Raw genomic sequence first — 17,383 nt, forward strand, 5'->3', positions numbered from 1 at the left:
CTAGTGGTTAAGGAGCTGGGCTAGAAAGCAAGAGACCATGAGTTCAAATCCTGACTTGGCCCTGAAAACTAGCTGAGTGACCTTCGGCCAGTCACACTCTTTGTTAGCCTAACCCACATCACAGGCTTGTTGTTGTGGTGAAAATAGGAGGAAAATGTATGGGTGAATATGCTTTGAATTATTTGTACAAATAATACAGGTGGAATATATAAATAAATAATAAAGTCAAATTCAAGAAATAAATTCCTGCAGCATTAGCATAAATGGGATATTTAATAATTCTTAATCACAGTTTTGTATTCTGATAAATGTAAAATAAAGATTTATTGAATTGTGCATTTTACATTGGTTTTAGACAAATATTGATGAGATTTTCAGCAACTATGTTAATATAACAGATCTAAACATTAAAAAGATATTTGAGCCCTCAAGTAACTTATTAAAAACATCTAAACCTAGTAAGAAGTAGTGTCCTTATTTTCCATCTGCAAACTTTTATGAGAAATAAAAGATTCGTCAGCTATTTTATTAATGGTCTTTTTTTCCCCCTCTATGGTGAGCAGACACAAAAGTTAATTAATTTCCATGCCCTTGCAGAACATTTAGAAAAATATGTCCCTGAAAATATGATTTTGACATAAGCAAATTTTTAAAAAAATATCAAGTATCATTAGAAAATAGAATCTTACTGGGATATTTGTTTTTAAATAAATGTTCATTGAATTAAAAATATTTTACATGGTTTAAGGGCTTTTTAAATGAAATAAACTTAACAGTTTGAAATATTACAGTATTACAAGTATTTTATAAGTATTACAGACCGGTGGTGGCACAGTGTTAGAAGGCAGTACTGCAGGCTAACTCACTGCTCACTGCAGGAGTTCGATTCTAAGCAGCTCACGGTTGACTCAGCCTTTCATCCCTCCGAGGTCGATAAAATGAGGACCCACATGAGGACTCTGTAAACAGTTTAGAGACATCGGTAAAGCACTGTGAAGTAGTGCTTTAAATCTAAGTGCTATTGCTAATGCTGTTTGAATCTACTTACAGTCAAATTGTAACATTTCAAACACTTTGTAGACCTATGAAAATGTAACTGCTAACTGCCATCTACTATTTATATATTAATCAGTAACTTTAGAAATTACTGTTTAGATGAAAACTTTGTCTTAATGTTTTGTAATAATATTTTGTATATGTGAATTAATACAATTTCTGCAATAATATTTCTTGTTTAGGTGCTGTTTTGTTTATGGGACAAATCACCAAACCTTGAGTAAAGGAAGAGATTCTTTCCTTCTGAAGAAAACTAAAGATTGATGCCTTTGTACTGTTTAAATATTTTTGTACCTGGTTTTTCAGCTATGAACTAGCTTTGGAAATGTTGGTCACCTAGTTTTTGAAAAAGAACTTTAAGTAGCTGGAATTCTTTATGGAAGAATAAAATGCCTTTTTGAAAACATTGTAAAGTTCCTTAAAACTACTGATTAGCTCTCTGTGTTAACAACTTTTGAAAATTTGTTGTTCTATTTCATATTGTCTTTAAACCCAGTTGAAATTAAAGAGACAAGTCTGATTTTGGTTGGCTTATGCCTTTCTACTACTACAATTCAGTAGCTGGATGAGGCATTTGCCATTAGAAAGCAATTGAAAGCTTTAGCATTTTTTTTAATTTTAGATTGTGCATGTTGCTAAGATTTAAACAACTAATGTGCCAATTAATGCCTTTGCATTGGTGTAATGTAAACTTGTCATTGCTAGTATACACTTTCTGTAGATTTAAATTTTATATTTTTTGTACAAAGGAAAATAAAATCATAATGAAAAGGTGAATCTAGTGCAAGAGTCAAAATAATATTGGAGGAAAACAATTACTCACAGTTCAGAAAGTTGAAGGTAAACTGTTGCTAAGATAAAATTTCCATGTGATGAAATAATTCCTGTAAGGAACGACCTGCATTTTGGAATACTGTTAAGTAAAATTTCAAAATGTTCCATTCTGTCTGGATGTTAGTAATTCATTGTATTGTATTGGACAAGAAGGATGTGATGGGTCAGTGGTCAAAGACGCTGAACTTGTCAATTGGAAACTGACAGCCCAGGTTCAAGCTTCTAGTGCCACACAACAAAGTGAGTTCCTATACTGTTCGCAGTTCCTACCCACCTAGCCATTTGAAAGCATGCAACCGCGAGTAGATTAATAGGTACCACATCAATGGGAAGGTAACAACAACCCTGGTATTTTCTAGGGACTCAATTGAAACAAAATGATTTTTAAAAAAAAATACATTCTGCCAATTTCTCCCTGTGTTAAATTGGTAAGTTTTATCTATAGCATTAAAAAAAAATTATGTTCAGTGTAACTTTATTTTATTTAACAATATTTGTATGTCTATTGCAAGACTCTAAATGATTCACAATATCGAATAGATCATAAAACTGTTACCTTAAAATTACCATATACAAAAATTCTATATAATCACTATAGACCAAATGTAGCAGCTACAGTTCTTATCAAAGTATTATCTAGATTCCCAAGAAAGATACTGTAATGCTTTTCATCTCTTATAATACAAGGAGAGGGCAATCCCAATTTTTCCATAGGGTTAGAGCAACCAAGGGAAAAGCGAAACCATATGAGTAAAATGGGGAGCATATAAACAGGGAAGGATAATTCTACTTGAGGAGCCAATCCTGTAGAAATCAAGATCTTCAACCGTAGAGATGAAGCTGATGGTACAGATTACCATACCATATGCTTGTTTACATTAAATACAAGTATTTAATATGTTTCTGATTGTCTTTATTGATGCTTCACACTTTTCCTAATACTCATTAAACAAATGTTGGATCAGAAGGCATACAAATTAGCAAATTGTGACATGATAAAAAATTATACGGTTACTTTCAATATTTTCCTTGATCCTATTTTATGTCTATGTTGAGTGTAGTAATTGATGGAGTTATTTACACTCTGGGGTAAGGTTTGGCAATAAAAATATTTGTGAAATGGAACCTGGAAACCAAATATTGTCTACTACATTATAATTGCTGAAACAATTCCAGTTACTTTTGAAAGTGAGAATTGTACATTACAGTTAAATTTTACTTGATTAAAATGCTAACTATTTCTAAAAACACATAGAAGAGTGTGAGGAACAGCTGTGTAGTTTTATTAATTTGAGAACAAACTATAACTTGAGTTGCAGAATATTTGTCTTGGAAGGCTCAGTATTGTTATTCCTGGCAACTCTGAAAATGTACTAGTCTGCTTTTGATTTTTTGAATGCTTGCATATCTTTGCCAATAAATTTTACCAGAGGCTGATGTGCGTTCTAGTATGTTATATAAAAGAAATGTAAAAAAAGAACACCAAAGCTTGGTGCTTTTTTCAAGTGTGCAAAAATAAAGAATACCCAGAAAGAGGTAATATCTTGTGGTACACTCGCCTTAAGTCATCATTTTTTTCACCCAACGATTCTTAGGAGAATTTAAAGTGGAGTTTGCTTTAATCTTGAGCAATTAATTGGACAAGTTCTAAAAACAAAAATATATCAAATCTACATTCAGACAATTCAGCCATCAGCAGACACACAGAAATAAACAATCTCTATATAACATTCAAATTAGACAATCAAAAGAGAAACAAAAAAACCCTAAACACCTCACCAGAAATCAACACCCACATGAACAGAGTTTAATGCCAAATTAACACTAGACCAACAATCAAGAAGCAAACAATACTATCAACTCCAGACAAACAAGCTAACCGTAAATAACAGTCCAATCAAGGAACCGCCAACTCTCCTTCCACCAACAACAGAGCAAGCCATTAGTACAATGATGGCAAACCTATGGCACAGGTGCCAGAAGTGGCCAGCTGGACTTCATGCGCGCTTGCACACCAGGTGGCTGCTTTTCCATTTTCTAGCACTCCCAAGCGCTCAGGTCAGCTGTTCTTCACATGCACAAAGACCAGCTGACCAGTGCTGTTATATTAGTATATAACATGAATGCAAATCCTACTCCCTTACTGATGATGTTACCAAGTTTCGTAATGAAACATTGGCAAGATAACAGCCAAGTTCAAAGATTCCACAAAAATGTATCTAGTAATAAAATTGGTCAAAAGGATTTTATATGCCATTTCATTATTCCAATATGGCCAATTACATTGTCTTCAAAAAAAGAAATAGGGGAATTGTTGTATTAATTAATGCTTAAATTTTATATATCATCCTATCATTGTTTAGGCTAACAATTTACATTAGTATTTGGATTTAACAGAAGCTATTTAAGAAGTGTTATGACGTATCAGTATCAAGGTCATTAATTTACAATGTGGTATTCTAAAACTATCTGTTTTGCATTATTCATTTCTATTGCCTTTAACAACAAAAAAGTGTTTTAATAAAAAAAGAGCCTGACTTGTTTCTTTTACTTTTTTTGCTAAAAGCACCTTTTTTTTTGCATATGTTTGAAAATGATTGTCTTCCGCTTATAAAGTTTAAAAACCATTTCTTCAATAGGGCACAACTGTCCTAGTTTGAATAACTTGTTTTCATACAGTACTGTAAAGCCAAAATACAGCTTCAGCACCATCTTGTGGACAGATCCCTACTCTAACAATGCAAAGAAATTTACGTTGCACTATATTGTCATTTCTACTCCAGGTAATCCAGTATTTACAACCATTTGTTTAGTGACTGATCAAAGTTACAGTGGCACTGAAACAAGTGAGTTATGACATTTTTCATAACTATAATTGTTATAGCATCCTCATGGTCACGTGATCAAAATTCAGATCCTTGGCAACTGCTTCATACTAATAACAGTTGCAATGTTATCTGATCACCTTTTGCAATCTTTTGACAAGCTGAGTCAATAAGAAGCTAGATTCACTTAATAACTATGTTATTAACTTAACAACTGAAGTGATTCACTTAACAGCCACAGGAAGAAAGGTTGTAAAATGGGGCATAATTCATTTAACAACTATCTTGCTTAGAAATTTTGGACTCGATTGTGATAAGTTGAGGACTATCTGTATTGAATTAATTGCACATCATAACAAATAATTACAGAGAAAAAAGTTGATGTCTATATAAAAAAGATAAATATTTGCTGTACTTGAGCTTGCTATAATACACTGGAAAAGTTAGCACTGAAATATTGTATTTGATATTAAATGCTATCTTTTATGTACAAGTATTCTGACTGAAAACAGTGGAAAACATGATAATGAAGGAAAGGCAGTATGTTTAACTACTTTTCAAATATTTGAACGGCTGTCTCAAACATAAAACACTTCTGCCCCAGAAATAAATAAAATACAATCAAAAGAAAAGACAATTTGATTAAAGGCTAAATGAATTATCCCGTCATTTCACAAATAAGCAAGGAATGGGGATTTATTAGTGATGTCATGGATCTCCTGTATTGATAATGGCTGGCTTTAATAAGGCGAAATATAACTATCTTGCTGAAGTAAATTTGGCAATAATTAGTTGAAGACAACTCGGGAACCTGTGTATACATTGTTTTGAGTTTTTCTCATTATCACCTTACTTCCACCACCTGAAAGAACTACACAGCTAATCTTTCCCTTGGACTAAAAAAAAATCTAATCTTTGTTATACAATACAAATACAATAGTACAATGCTAATTCCTATGCAAAATAGTCTCAGGAAAATATTGATTTTCATAAATGAAAGCGAATATACATGTCCCAGAATAATATTGCTACTCTTTATCCAGTTTTCTTCTACTACTTTTTGGGGACTAGATTTTAAAATGACATTTTTTTCCTTGAAAAGATTTAGAGAAGTTCCACTCTGTAAATTTCCTTGGGAGAGCTAGGTTTGGCTCAAAGGCCTTTCTGCTCCTAGCTGACTCAGTAAACTTGGAAAGGGTTTGTCCTGTAACTTTAAAGACATTTTGCCCTCCCATTCTACAATAAAACTTTTGATGAAATCATGCCCTCTTTCCCTACTTAGATATGAATGCAACTGCTAGTCAGCAAAGAAAAATATATTTTCCTTTCTGGTAACAGGCTCACTTTCATGCATTGTTCAGCAGCTTCCTTTCCCAAGTGCAGTTCTTCAACTTCCAACTGCTTTGCAATATAAATTTAAAAAAAATGACAGCACATTTTTAAAAAATCTATACCCAATGATGGTTTTTATTAAAGGCCCACATTACATTAAAGTGCACCAATAGAAATACAATAAGTTTCAGTAATTCAAACCTATCATATTTAAATTAGGGGTGATTAGAAAAAGTTCTCAGGAAAAGTTTGTGACCCCATCGACAACATTCCTTCAGGCCTTTCTGTCTTCTACCATCCTCTGGAGGCAATTTAACTCCCCACTGCTTCAGTGACTCCATCCAGCCACCTCATTCTCTGTTGTCCCTTTCTTCTTTTGCCCTAAATTTTTCCCAGCATTAGGCTCTTCTCCAGTGAGTCCTTCCTTCTCATTTGGTCGCCAAACTGCTTGAGTTTCATCTTCAGGATCTGGCCTTCTAAAGAGCAGTCAGGGTTGATCTCCTCTAGAAGTGACTGGTTTGATCGTCTTGCAGTCCAAGGGACTCACGGGAGTCTTCTCCAGCACCATGGAGGACATATGAGGACATACAGTGGCTTAAGTATCAGGCCTTTTGCTATGCATGGCTTTATAAGTGAAAACCAACTCCTTGAATTGCAGTCAAAAGCAACCAAGGCAGCAGAAACACATGCACATATTGTGACACACCCATTGCTATCCTTGCCACTGCATTCTGGACCAGTTTTTTTTCTGGTTGGCAGCCCCATGTAGAGCACTTTGCAGCAATCCAACCGAGAGGTGGCACAGCCTGAAGAGCTGTGCATTAAAGTCCTTCAATTACTTGTCACTTTTGTTAGTAAATACCAGACTTTTCTGGGGTTTTACTCCTAAGTATCACCAGTAAAAGACTTTTCGTCTTTTGTAGGCTTGAGCTGGCCGGGGATTTCTGGGAGTTGAAGTCCACACATCTTCAAGGTGGAGAAACCTTGTTTTACACAAAAGATCTTGTCGGCCACCCACCTCATACCTAAAGACATTTGATCTATATACTTCTCATGTCTGTAACCCGATTGCGAAGTTCCGCTCACAACTCTTCAAATGAGCGACCTTCCGGCCCCGCCGGCCTTCCCCACCCATCTTATTTCCCCACCCAGCGGCCCCGCGTTGCCGCCGCTACCCCGGTCAATCTCGCCTTCCCCTCCCAACTCCGACTACTTCCGGGGGCGGCGCTACTTCGGTCATTACGGAAAATGGCTGGCCGCTGAGGCTTTCTGGGGGCGCCGCTATTCCCACGATTAGGGCCAAGCTCTCTCGCTCGCTCTCTCTTCTGGGCGGCTGCTTGGACTTGGCCGACCGCGGCCTGCTGGGCGAGATGGCGGCCGAGATTCACTCGCGGCCTCAGAGCAGCCGGCCGGTGCTGCTGAGCAAGATCGAGGGGCATCAGGACGCCGTCACCGCCGCGCTCGCGATCCCCAAAGAGGATGGCATCATTACGGCCAGCGAGGACAGGTGGGGAAGCGACGGCGGCGGAGGAAAGACGCTTCCCCGGAGAGGGTCGCGCGGGGTCGGCCGCCGCTTCTTTTCCCTCTCCGAGGAACGGGCGGGAAAGGCGCGCTGCGCTCGGGATAACCAAAACAACAAGAAGAAACCACAACTCAGTGCAATTGTTTAAGACCCCTGAGCTGTTTCGGGTCTTTGCTCCGAAGGGACCTTCCCTTTCCTGCGAAGCGGCATGCGACACACCCCCTACGGGGGTGAGCCCTTGTTTCCTTTCCATGTGGGTGGACTACCAGCCCCATCATTCCCTCCCACTGACTGGGGGGAATTGGGGTTTACCGGGCATATATAAGTATTTAGGGCAAGAGGAAAAAGCAAACAAGGGCGGTTTCTTTTCCACAGCAATTGAAAACACGTCCACACAGCCGTATTTCATTGTTCGCGCAGAGTTGGAAGCACAGAGCAATGCTGGTCTGATGGATTCCAGTGATAAGTGGGAGCGAACTAATAGAGTTGCTTCTTTGCCATCATCCCCAAAGGGGGGGGGAGCTGGACTGTAACTCTTACTATCCCCCAGACAGTGTTACTTACTTGATGGGAGTCATAAAGTGTGGTCTTTGTGCTTGCATCTATAGCAGAGGTCTTCAAACTTGGCAACTTTAAAACTTGTGGACTTCAACTTCCTAAATGGGAGTTGAAGTCCCCAAGTCTTAAAGTTGCCAAGTTTGGGGACCCCTGATCCAAGGGATGAAATTCAGCAGGTTCTGGAGAATCAGTAGGAGAAAATTTGAGTAGTTCAGACAACTGGCAAATACCACCTCTGGCTGGCCTCAGAGTGGGGTGGGAATGGAGATTTTGCAGTATCCTTCCCCTGCCACACCCACCAAGCCACGCCCACAGAACTGGTAGTAAAAAAAATTGAATTTCACCACTGTCCTGATCTATAGGATGGGAAGAGGGAGAGGAAGTTTGGAGTTAGTTATTGCTTTGCCACTGAAGTATGTTTGTAATACAATTTGCAACAAAAGTTCGAAAAACATCTGTATTGCAGAAGGGTGCATTTTGATAGTGTGTCAAGGAAAACCTTTCTCTAAAACGTTGAAAACATTCCCTATACATATTTTTTTCCTGTATTTTTTGTCTCTTTAACATTAACAGTAGGAAGAAAATACTAAGAAATAACCATGTGGTCTGGAGTAATATTTTCCAGATTACTGCAGAGTGTGGCAAACTCTGATGAAAATATACTTACAAAGCTATTCATAATACTTAGAATGATACTAACTGGAGTTCCCTTAATAATTTATAATTATCTAATAGTTATATTCCTTATTTCTGATTCTTAAATCAGAAAAGTTCTATTTTATTAGAACTCCACATAACAAAAGGATATTTAATATTTTTTTATCAACCATGATTTTATTGCACAGCTGGGTTTATTTAAGCAAAACCTTATTTTGTTTTAGTAGGGGCAGTATTATAAACAGACATGTTTTCTTGGAATGTTTGACTGCCTCTTCTGTAAGATATAGGTATCTTATAACAATATCTATTGAAACTGGTTTGGATAGCTATTAACACTCAGTAACTTGTTTAATTTGTATGCAGAATACTTTTGAGTTTACATGATCTGTAAAATTGTTCTTTAGATGTTTCTTTGAATGGTTCTTTATATGCATTTGATATTCACAATAAAGTTACAATTGTTAAGTAGCTAATAGAGTATTAGGTATTAGAGAAATTATCCTGCAGAGTTCTTAAATAATTGGATAATGATCTTGTTTCTCAGACCAAAGGGTTAATAGTTAGTAGTTTACAAGAGCCTTCAGGGAATACTACATCAATTGTATTAATTACACTGAAGCTAGGGGAATAATATGTATTTTTTTCAATGTGGATGAACTATGCTGCTCCATTGCTGTTTCTTTTTTATTCTCAGTTCTTACTTCAAATATGAATTGAAACCAGGGAAAGATTAAATTGGTTTTATTATTAATGTGCATTGTTAGGTACTACAGAAACAGGTCAAGCACTGTGAGGTATAACACAACTTAAGGGTCCCCCTCCCAACATGTATATATCATTTCATTTGTCAGCTGAATGCTGAGGTGTAATTAATCACTATGTGTAAACTCTCAGTATAGGTTAACTACTAGTTCATCTATTTACAAGCCTAGAAGTTTATCTTCCGAAACGATCTTTGTGGCTTAGCCTTTGCTGTCAAGTGAACTTTGTTTTTATTATTGCTTTGATACTTTTAATTTCTGAATGTAGTGAAAGCAGTGCGGGGGGGGGGGGAAGTAAACCTGTGGCATTCCAGAAGACAATAGGCTATAGCTCACAGCATTCCTCAACATTGTTCATGCTGGTTGACGCTATTGGGAAATCAAATCAACATTTAGAGAATCACAATTGCCAAACACTGACATCAAATATTTGGAATTGTATCTGTCTGTGCCCTTTTACTAGAGAAACAGAAGTGGCAGCTCAAATGTTCTACAACCCTGTTATCTGCCCAAACTTTGAGATAACATCATAAATAAATATATTTGATGGGCAACTGCGAGCTAGAGTAGAATTTCCTGATGTAAGCAAGAATTGATTACAAAAACACCATTTATCTCTCTTGCCCCATTGCATTCAATATGTCATGTATTATTTTGTATTATATGGATGTCTTTTAATTATATTAGTCTTTCAATTGCTTATGTGATCTATATCAATTTAAATTACTAAGAATGTGGGATTTAGCGTTTGCCATGTTCTCTCTTACTTTAAGAAGTGTTACATTTCAGGGGAAAGGGGCTGACGTCGCCACGGCACGACATGCGATCTTGGTGCTCTGAGTTCACAGTCGATATTTCTGCTGCTGGACGGTCCATTTGGATCTAAACCGTCCTGCAGAGATGGTGATTGGGGGCGGCACCTCCTGCTGATCTCAGGGACACCGCAAAGTCCCTGAAAGATCCAGGAATAGCCTTTTTTTCTGGCGACAGAAACACAGCTAATGAAGCTGTTGAAGTTGGGACAGCTCTGGAATGGGAAGAAAGTGAAAAGAGAAAGGGTGTTGAATTGATGAGGAAATTTTATTATTAGAAAAAGAGACTACCCCAAAAAATTAAATTAAATTAAAATTGAAGATAGCAGACTGTAAGCAGTAAAATTAATCTACATTAAACTTAGTGAGTTATCCTGTTTCTAATTTTTTTTTTCATGGATGGAATATTTGCAAAGGCTCCCTATTCTTTAAACTGAATGGATTAATTTTGTCTTCTTTTTCACTTTTGCTTACACCTATGAATTAAATTTTTCCTTCTTTTTTATAATGCTTGATTGGATTGTTTTTGATCTCCATTTAGGCTTTTTTTTCCTTGAGCTTGGAATATAAAGAAGATAATAAGGATTATAAAGAGAGTTGTAACAACAGGAGGAAAAGCAGTTTCACTGCCACTTAGAGGCTGGAGGCTGGATACATTGTTTTTTCTTCTTTCTTTTTGATCACTTGAGATTCAAGGTTCTTTCAGTTTGTTTACTGAGAGTGATAGCAGGAAGAGCACAAAAATGAGCAAAGAGATAAGAAATCTGTGGATACTGACAACAAAGTGAGCGTGATTGGTAATGGCTTACAAAAGAAGAAAAAAAGAAAGAAAAAAAATAAGAAAAAAGACAGTTTAAAAACACAAAACCACATGCATTCATTCTAACCGGGGCTGGACCTCAACAATGAGGTCAACAGCTCCAGGCCTGCTGGAACAGCCAGGTTTTTACAGCTTTCCTGAAGGTGATAACCAAAGATAAGCTGATGGAAAGAACAGATGCTGGGTTTCGAGCTATTATGAGATACAAAAGGAACAGCATGTTGCGAAGAGAAGTTCATACAAGATTTATTTAAAAAAGTAACTAGAATATTAATGCTACAAATGGCAAGAGATATAAGACTGCACTATTACTGGAAAGATACAGGTTGATGCAATGAAAATGTATAATAAAAACTAAGCTAAATTTAGTTTACTAGCAGTATGTATAAAATGAAATGACAATAGTTAAATAATGATTAATAATGATAACAATACGTATAGATATATTAGTTTGATAATATGAAATTTTACATAAACAACACATGGAGAATATGAGAGGAGGTTTAAAAGTTTTATCTAGAATATGTTATAAAGATGTATTGTGATTGGATGATTTTAGGATGATTTAATAGAATGTTATCATATAATCCTATTCTAGATTTTGAATATTATATATAAAAGGATGTAAAAACAATTATAGTCAAATTAAGGTTGAAATATAATAATAGTGATATACATGAATATATGTGAATTCAAAATATGTGATTTGATATGAAAAGCAGGTGATGTCTATGGAAAAGATGCATGGAAATACTGTAACCAACTGACACACTTTCTACAATTTGTAATGGAAGATAGCTTTTTTATTTTTATGTTTGTTTGTCTTTGTTCAAAAATAAATAAAAATTGTTTTAAAAAAAGAAGTGTTACATTTTAGTAACTATACACATTCAGAAGTCAAAACAATTTGGTATTAGAATAGTTTGTCCTACTGCAGATTTTTTTGGGGGGAAATCAAATAGACTGATTATTAGGATAATAATTTTCCTAATATTTCCCCCCATATTTATATTTACAGGACGATTAGAGTATGGCTGAAGAGAGACAGTGGACAGTATTGGCCCAGCATCTACCATACAATGTCGTGTAAGTGCACTTATATGCAATTAAGTTGATATCTGTCTCTAATGAATTAGAATCAGAATTTTTATGATGTCACATTTGGTTATGTAAAATCATTTCTTTGCTATTGCTTTGATAGACAGAAATTCAATTCAGTATAATACTGACTTTACAAATCAACATTTCTTTGGGCAGCTCCTTGTTCAGCTATGGCTTATCATCATGACAGCAGACGAATATTTGTAGGCCAAGATAACGGAGCCATTATGGTAAGCATTCATTTTTAATTGACTGTACATTTAAATGTTGCTAAAAATATTCACATTGCACATCAATATCCAGTATTCATCAATCCTAAGCTTTCAATGCAAATGTGCACAAGTGAACTTTGGTAATCATTGTTCAAAAACATTTTTTGAGATTCCCGCAATAACACATTATGGAATAGTGTGCTGATTTTGTATCATTAGATTTAGGGCTAATTTATATAGTCTCTATTTGATTTTCTGTTTAATGAAACATCTGTGACGTTTTCCAGTAAAATCTAGCAAGTAGTTTTCTTTGAGGTGAATGCAACTTTTAGTAATTTCATATTCAAATCTATACAGTGTGGCAAAAAAGTATTTAGTCAATTTACCAATTGTGCAAGTTCTCCCACTTAAAAAGATGAGAGAGGCATGCAATTGACATCGTAGGTAGACCCCAACTATGAGAGACAAAATGAGAAAACAAATCCAGACAATCACATTGTCTGATCTGGAAAGAATTTTTTTGCAAATTATGGTGGAAAATAAGTATTTGGTCACCTACAAACAAGCAAGATTTCTGGCTCACACAGACCTGTAACTTCTTCTTTAAGAGTCTCCTCTGTCCTCCACTCATTACCTGTATTAATGGCACTTGTTTGAACTTGTTAGCAGTATTAAAGACACCTGTCCACAACCTCAAAACAGTCACACTCCAAACTCCACTATGGTGAAGACCAAAGAGCTGTCGAAGGACACCAGAAACAAAATTGTAGACCTGCACCAGGCTGGGAAGACTGAATCTGCAATAGGAAGCAGCTTGGTGTGAAGAAATCAACTGTGGGAGCAATAATTAGAAAATGGAAGACATACAAGACCATTGATAATCTCCCTCGATCTGGGGCTCCACGCAAGATCTCACCCTGTGGGGTCAAAATGATCACAAGAACAGTGAGCAAAAATCCCAGAACCACACGGGGGGACCTAGTGAATTACGTGCATATTGCTGGGACCAACGTAACAAAGGCTACCATCAGTAACACACTACGCCGCCAGAGACTCAGATCCTGTAGTACCAGACATGTCCCCCTGCTTAAGCCAGTACATGTCCGGGCCCTCTGAAGTTTGCTAGAGAGCATTTGGATGATCCAGAGGAGGATTGGGAGAATGTCATATGGTCAGATGAAACCAAAATAGAGCTGTTTGGTAGAAACACAACTTGTCGTGTTTGGAGGAGAGAGAATGCTGAGTTGCATCCAGAGAACACCATACCTACTGTGAAGCATGGGGGTGGCAACGTCATGCTTTGGGGCTGTTTCTCTGCAAAGGGACCAGGACGACTGATCCATGTACAGGAAAGAATGAATGGGGCTGTGTATCATGAGATTTTGAGTGCAAACCTCCTTCCATCAGCAAGGGCATTGAAGATGAAACTTGGCTGGGTCTTTCAGCATGACAATGATCCCAAACACACCGCCCGGGCAACGAAGAGTGGCTTCGTAAGAAGCATTTCAAGGTCCTGGAGTGGACTAGCCATCTCCAGAGTTCAACCCCATAGAAAACCTTTGGAGGGAGTTGAAAGTCCGTGTTGCCCAGTGACAGCCCTAAAACATCACTGCTCTAGAGGAGATCTGCATGGAGGAATGGGCCAACATACCAGCAACAGTGTGTGCCAACCTTGTGAAGACTTACAGAAAACGTTTGACCTCTGTCATTGCCAACAAAGGATATATAACAAAGTATTGAGATGAACTTTTGATATTGACCAAATACTTATTTTTCACCATAATTTGCAAAAAAATTCCAAATCAGACAATGTGATTGTCTGGATTTGTTTTCCCATTTTGTCTTTCATAGTTGAGGTCTACCTATGATGTCAATTACAGGCCTCTCTCATCTTTTTAAGTGGGAGAACTTGTACAATTGGTGGCTGACTAAATACTTTTTTGCCCCACTGTATGTTAATATTGTAATAATCGTAAGGCCTGCCAGGATATTTTCTTAATTTCATAATTGAGTTTACAGCCTGATATTTGCGTTTTCCCATCTCAACACTTAACCACGTACAACCCTACTTAGTTTTGTAACCACTTTATGTCAAGTCTGTCCTATAGAAAGCAGTGTTATTTCTCACGTGTCAGTTATTGTGCTGCAGAAGGCTATTGTGAAAAGAGTTAGATTAGCATTCTTTCCAATTGGGCACCCATCTCTTTAGGAACAAAAGCTTCTACTTTCCATTGCAAGTATTTTTAATGAAACAGTATACAAATTAAATTTTAGCTCATTTTCTGGTGAGAAATATAAGGTGTATCTGCTGCTTATCTAGCATTTGTTTTAATTTGGTAAGCTATGAAAATCAGTCATATTTACAAAAACCTTAAAATTGACTTTGCAGAAGGGAAAAAAGGAAATGTTAGTATTTCAGACCAGGATAAAAACACAGTTTTTATCAGCTTTTATCATTACTTTTCTCTATACCTTTGAGGTATTTCCTGATTTTCATGGTGAAACTAACATTTGTGATTAGAAAAAATATGAAATAAGTCTGTATGGGAAATCAGAATATAGACAAGGTAATTGTACTCCAAAGCTCTGAGTTGAATACATCTACAGAGCAAAGCTGATATATTTAAAACAAGCAAAAAGTTGTAACTTAGCCTAACAGGTAGTCATTTCTTCTGCACAGATGTTTTTTTTTTTAAAGTGAAGTTTCAGCATATTATTTTAGACATGCTTTGGAAATTTGTAGGAATAGATCCCATATTAATTGAAGAACAAAAATGTTCAACTATTCCTCATTATGAAGTCACAATTTCAATGGATAAAATATTTCCTAAGCAAATTTTGTTTGTTTTAATAGCTTTTTCCTGTGTAAAGCCACATGAAACATCTTTATAGTAAAATCTTATGCACTCCTGGCTGGAATAATTTCATTGATTGCAGTGAGACTTTTCTTTATAAAAGGGTAGAGTATTTTATTCTCAAAATAAAAAAAGAATGAAATATTGCTATTTTTATATGAAGGCCTTTCAAACACATTTAGAGAGTAGAACCATAGCATCCAGATACCATAAGACACACTGTAGTCGTCTTTCCAAAGAACATCCAAGAAATTTCTAACAGAAGATCCACTCAGAACAAGTTTTTATCACAGTAGCCAAGCTCATCTCTGTTTCCTAAATGAAAGTAGTCCAAACCTTGATGTTTTAATTGCAAGCTGACAGAGGCTGTTAATCATTCAGTAGGAGTCAGTGGTTCCCACATTTCTGTTTGCTTTTGGTTGTGAAGATATTTTTTTCAGGCATCAACAGGATTTCTAGATCATGCATCTTACTGTTTGTTTATGATTTCAGGAATTTCACATCTCAGAAGACTTTAATAAGATGAATTTTGTCAAGACTTATCCAGGTAATAAGATAATGAAGTATCCCTGCACATACGAGTAGCCTTCTGTAATTATATGGAATATTGTCACATGGATTCATAAAATAAGTAATAAGCATATATATGAACCGACATTGGTTGAATGATACGAATTCTAACTGTAGAACCTAAAGAGAACAATTGTAACTTTTATAATCCTGTAAACAATTCTCATATTCTTATGAAGGAGAATTTTTGTAACACAGGGTTGGTGTTATTTAGTTTAGATAATGAAATGTCTGCAAGTAAACAGTCAAGCTTAGAGAGCATCAAGGACCCCTCAATTCTCTTACTCTATTTTCTTTCCTGTTACCAAACCTGCACAGCATAATATCCTAAACATGTGTCAGGGCAGAATTCATGCAATTCTCATTTTGGCTTCATTTGAAAAGAAATGAATTCTAGAACATTACTTTGTTTTCCCTACAAGTAGTAGTGGTGGTGATGGTGTTGGTAGTAGTAGTAGTATGTGCATGTTTGTGTGCACACATAGGCACTCACAGAGGAAACCAAAATATTAAAACAATATGTTGCTCCATTCATAAGAAGCTCTTAACTGAAATGCCAACACAAAATAAGACAATCCTGTTTGCAACTAAGCCATAGATAAGAATGTGGCATTGAAATAACCCTTATTTTAAAATAACGTGACAGCTTTTATATTAAAATTTGTTGCCTTTTTTCCAAAACAAGACTTTTCTGATTTCAAAGTAATGTTATAATGTGTCTCTTTTTCATAATGTTTTTCTCTCTTCTTGGTTTAATTTCACAATGTGGTGTAATTACACTTAGGAATTCTCATTACCTTGCATTAATGAAAGGTAATGTTTCATTTCCATTTGAAAGAAATGAGTAGTGAGGGGAAAAATTAAATGAATGAATGCCTGGCGAATATTAAAGAAAGAGAAACAAATCTAGGCTTAATAATGTGCATTCCATTTCATGTATAAATATTTTTGTCTCTGTGTTATAATTTCTTGTCTGTCTGTACAGCACACCAGAACAGAGTGTCAGCAATTACTTTTTGCTTGGAAGCAGAATGGGTAATTAGCACTGGCCATGATAAATCTGTCAGCTGGATGTGTACCAGAAGTGGAAATATGTTGGGAAGACACTATTTCACTTCCTGGGCATCTTGCCTACAGTATCCTTAAAAGTAGCTGTATCACAGCAGATGTGCAATTTCTTAAACTTTGTTTAACCAGTCTTAATATTTTGCTGCATTTGTATTTCATGCTGTTCTCTCAAGTTCTATCAAGAAACTACCGGCAATCACCTTTAAAAGTTTTTGCTATTACTGTAAATTGTAAAAATATTATAAAATGTTACTTGGAATATATTAGCATAAGGAATTTGGAATTTGAGACTCATACATTATTTGCCACTTATGCCAAATAGGCTTTCGATAAGTGGTAGGTGATACCTTTTCTCAAATGATTTTGAGTAGAAGAATGCTTTCTATTGACTTAGCAA

The 17,383-nt window shown here is 36.0% G+C and overlaps 2 protein-coding genes across 3 annotated transcripts in view; both read left to right on the plus strand.

Moving 5' to 3' along the window:
• Positions 1–1,995, plus strand: part of SERPINE2 (serpin family E member 2) — a 35,881-nt gene extending 33,886 nt beyond the window's left edge. For both annotated transcript variants that reach the window (XM_087725483.1, XM_087725482.1), the window contains exon 9: positions 1,239–1,995. In XM_087725483.1, coding sequence (XP_087581609.1) covers positions 1,239–1,276 — 38 coding nt within the window. In that variant the 3' untranslated portion in view covers positions 1,277–1,995. The remainder of the gene's footprint in view (positions 1–1,238) is intronic.
• A 5,264-nt stretch (positions 1,996–7,259) lies between these two features.
• Positions 7,260–17,383, plus strand: part of WDFY1 (WD repeat and FYVE domain containing 1) — a 32,220-nt gene continuing 22,096 nt past the window's right edge. Inside the window, exons 1-5 of the mRNA XM_087725484.1 lie at positions 7,260–7,554; positions 12,199–12,266; positions 12,438–12,511; positions 15,841–15,895; positions 16,904–17,054. Of these exons, the coding sequence (XP_087581610.1) occupies positions 7,418–7,554; positions 12,199–12,266; positions 12,438–12,511; positions 15,841–15,895; positions 16,904–17,054 (485 nt within the window). The 5' untranslated portion in view covers positions 7,260–7,417. The remainder of the gene's footprint in view (positions 7,555–12,198; positions 12,267–12,437; positions 12,512–15,840; positions 15,896–16,903; positions 17,055–17,383) is intronic.

This window comes from Thamnophis sirtalis, unplaced genomic scaffold (assembly GCF_051295495.1).
Source record: "Thamnophis sirtalis isolate CommonGarterSnake01/CBP01778 unplaced genomic scaffold, rThaSir2_p1.2 scaffold_11, whole genome shotgun sequence".
NCBI lineage: Eukaryota > Metazoa > Chordata > Lepidosauria > Squamata > Natricidae > Thamnophis > Thamnophis sirtalis.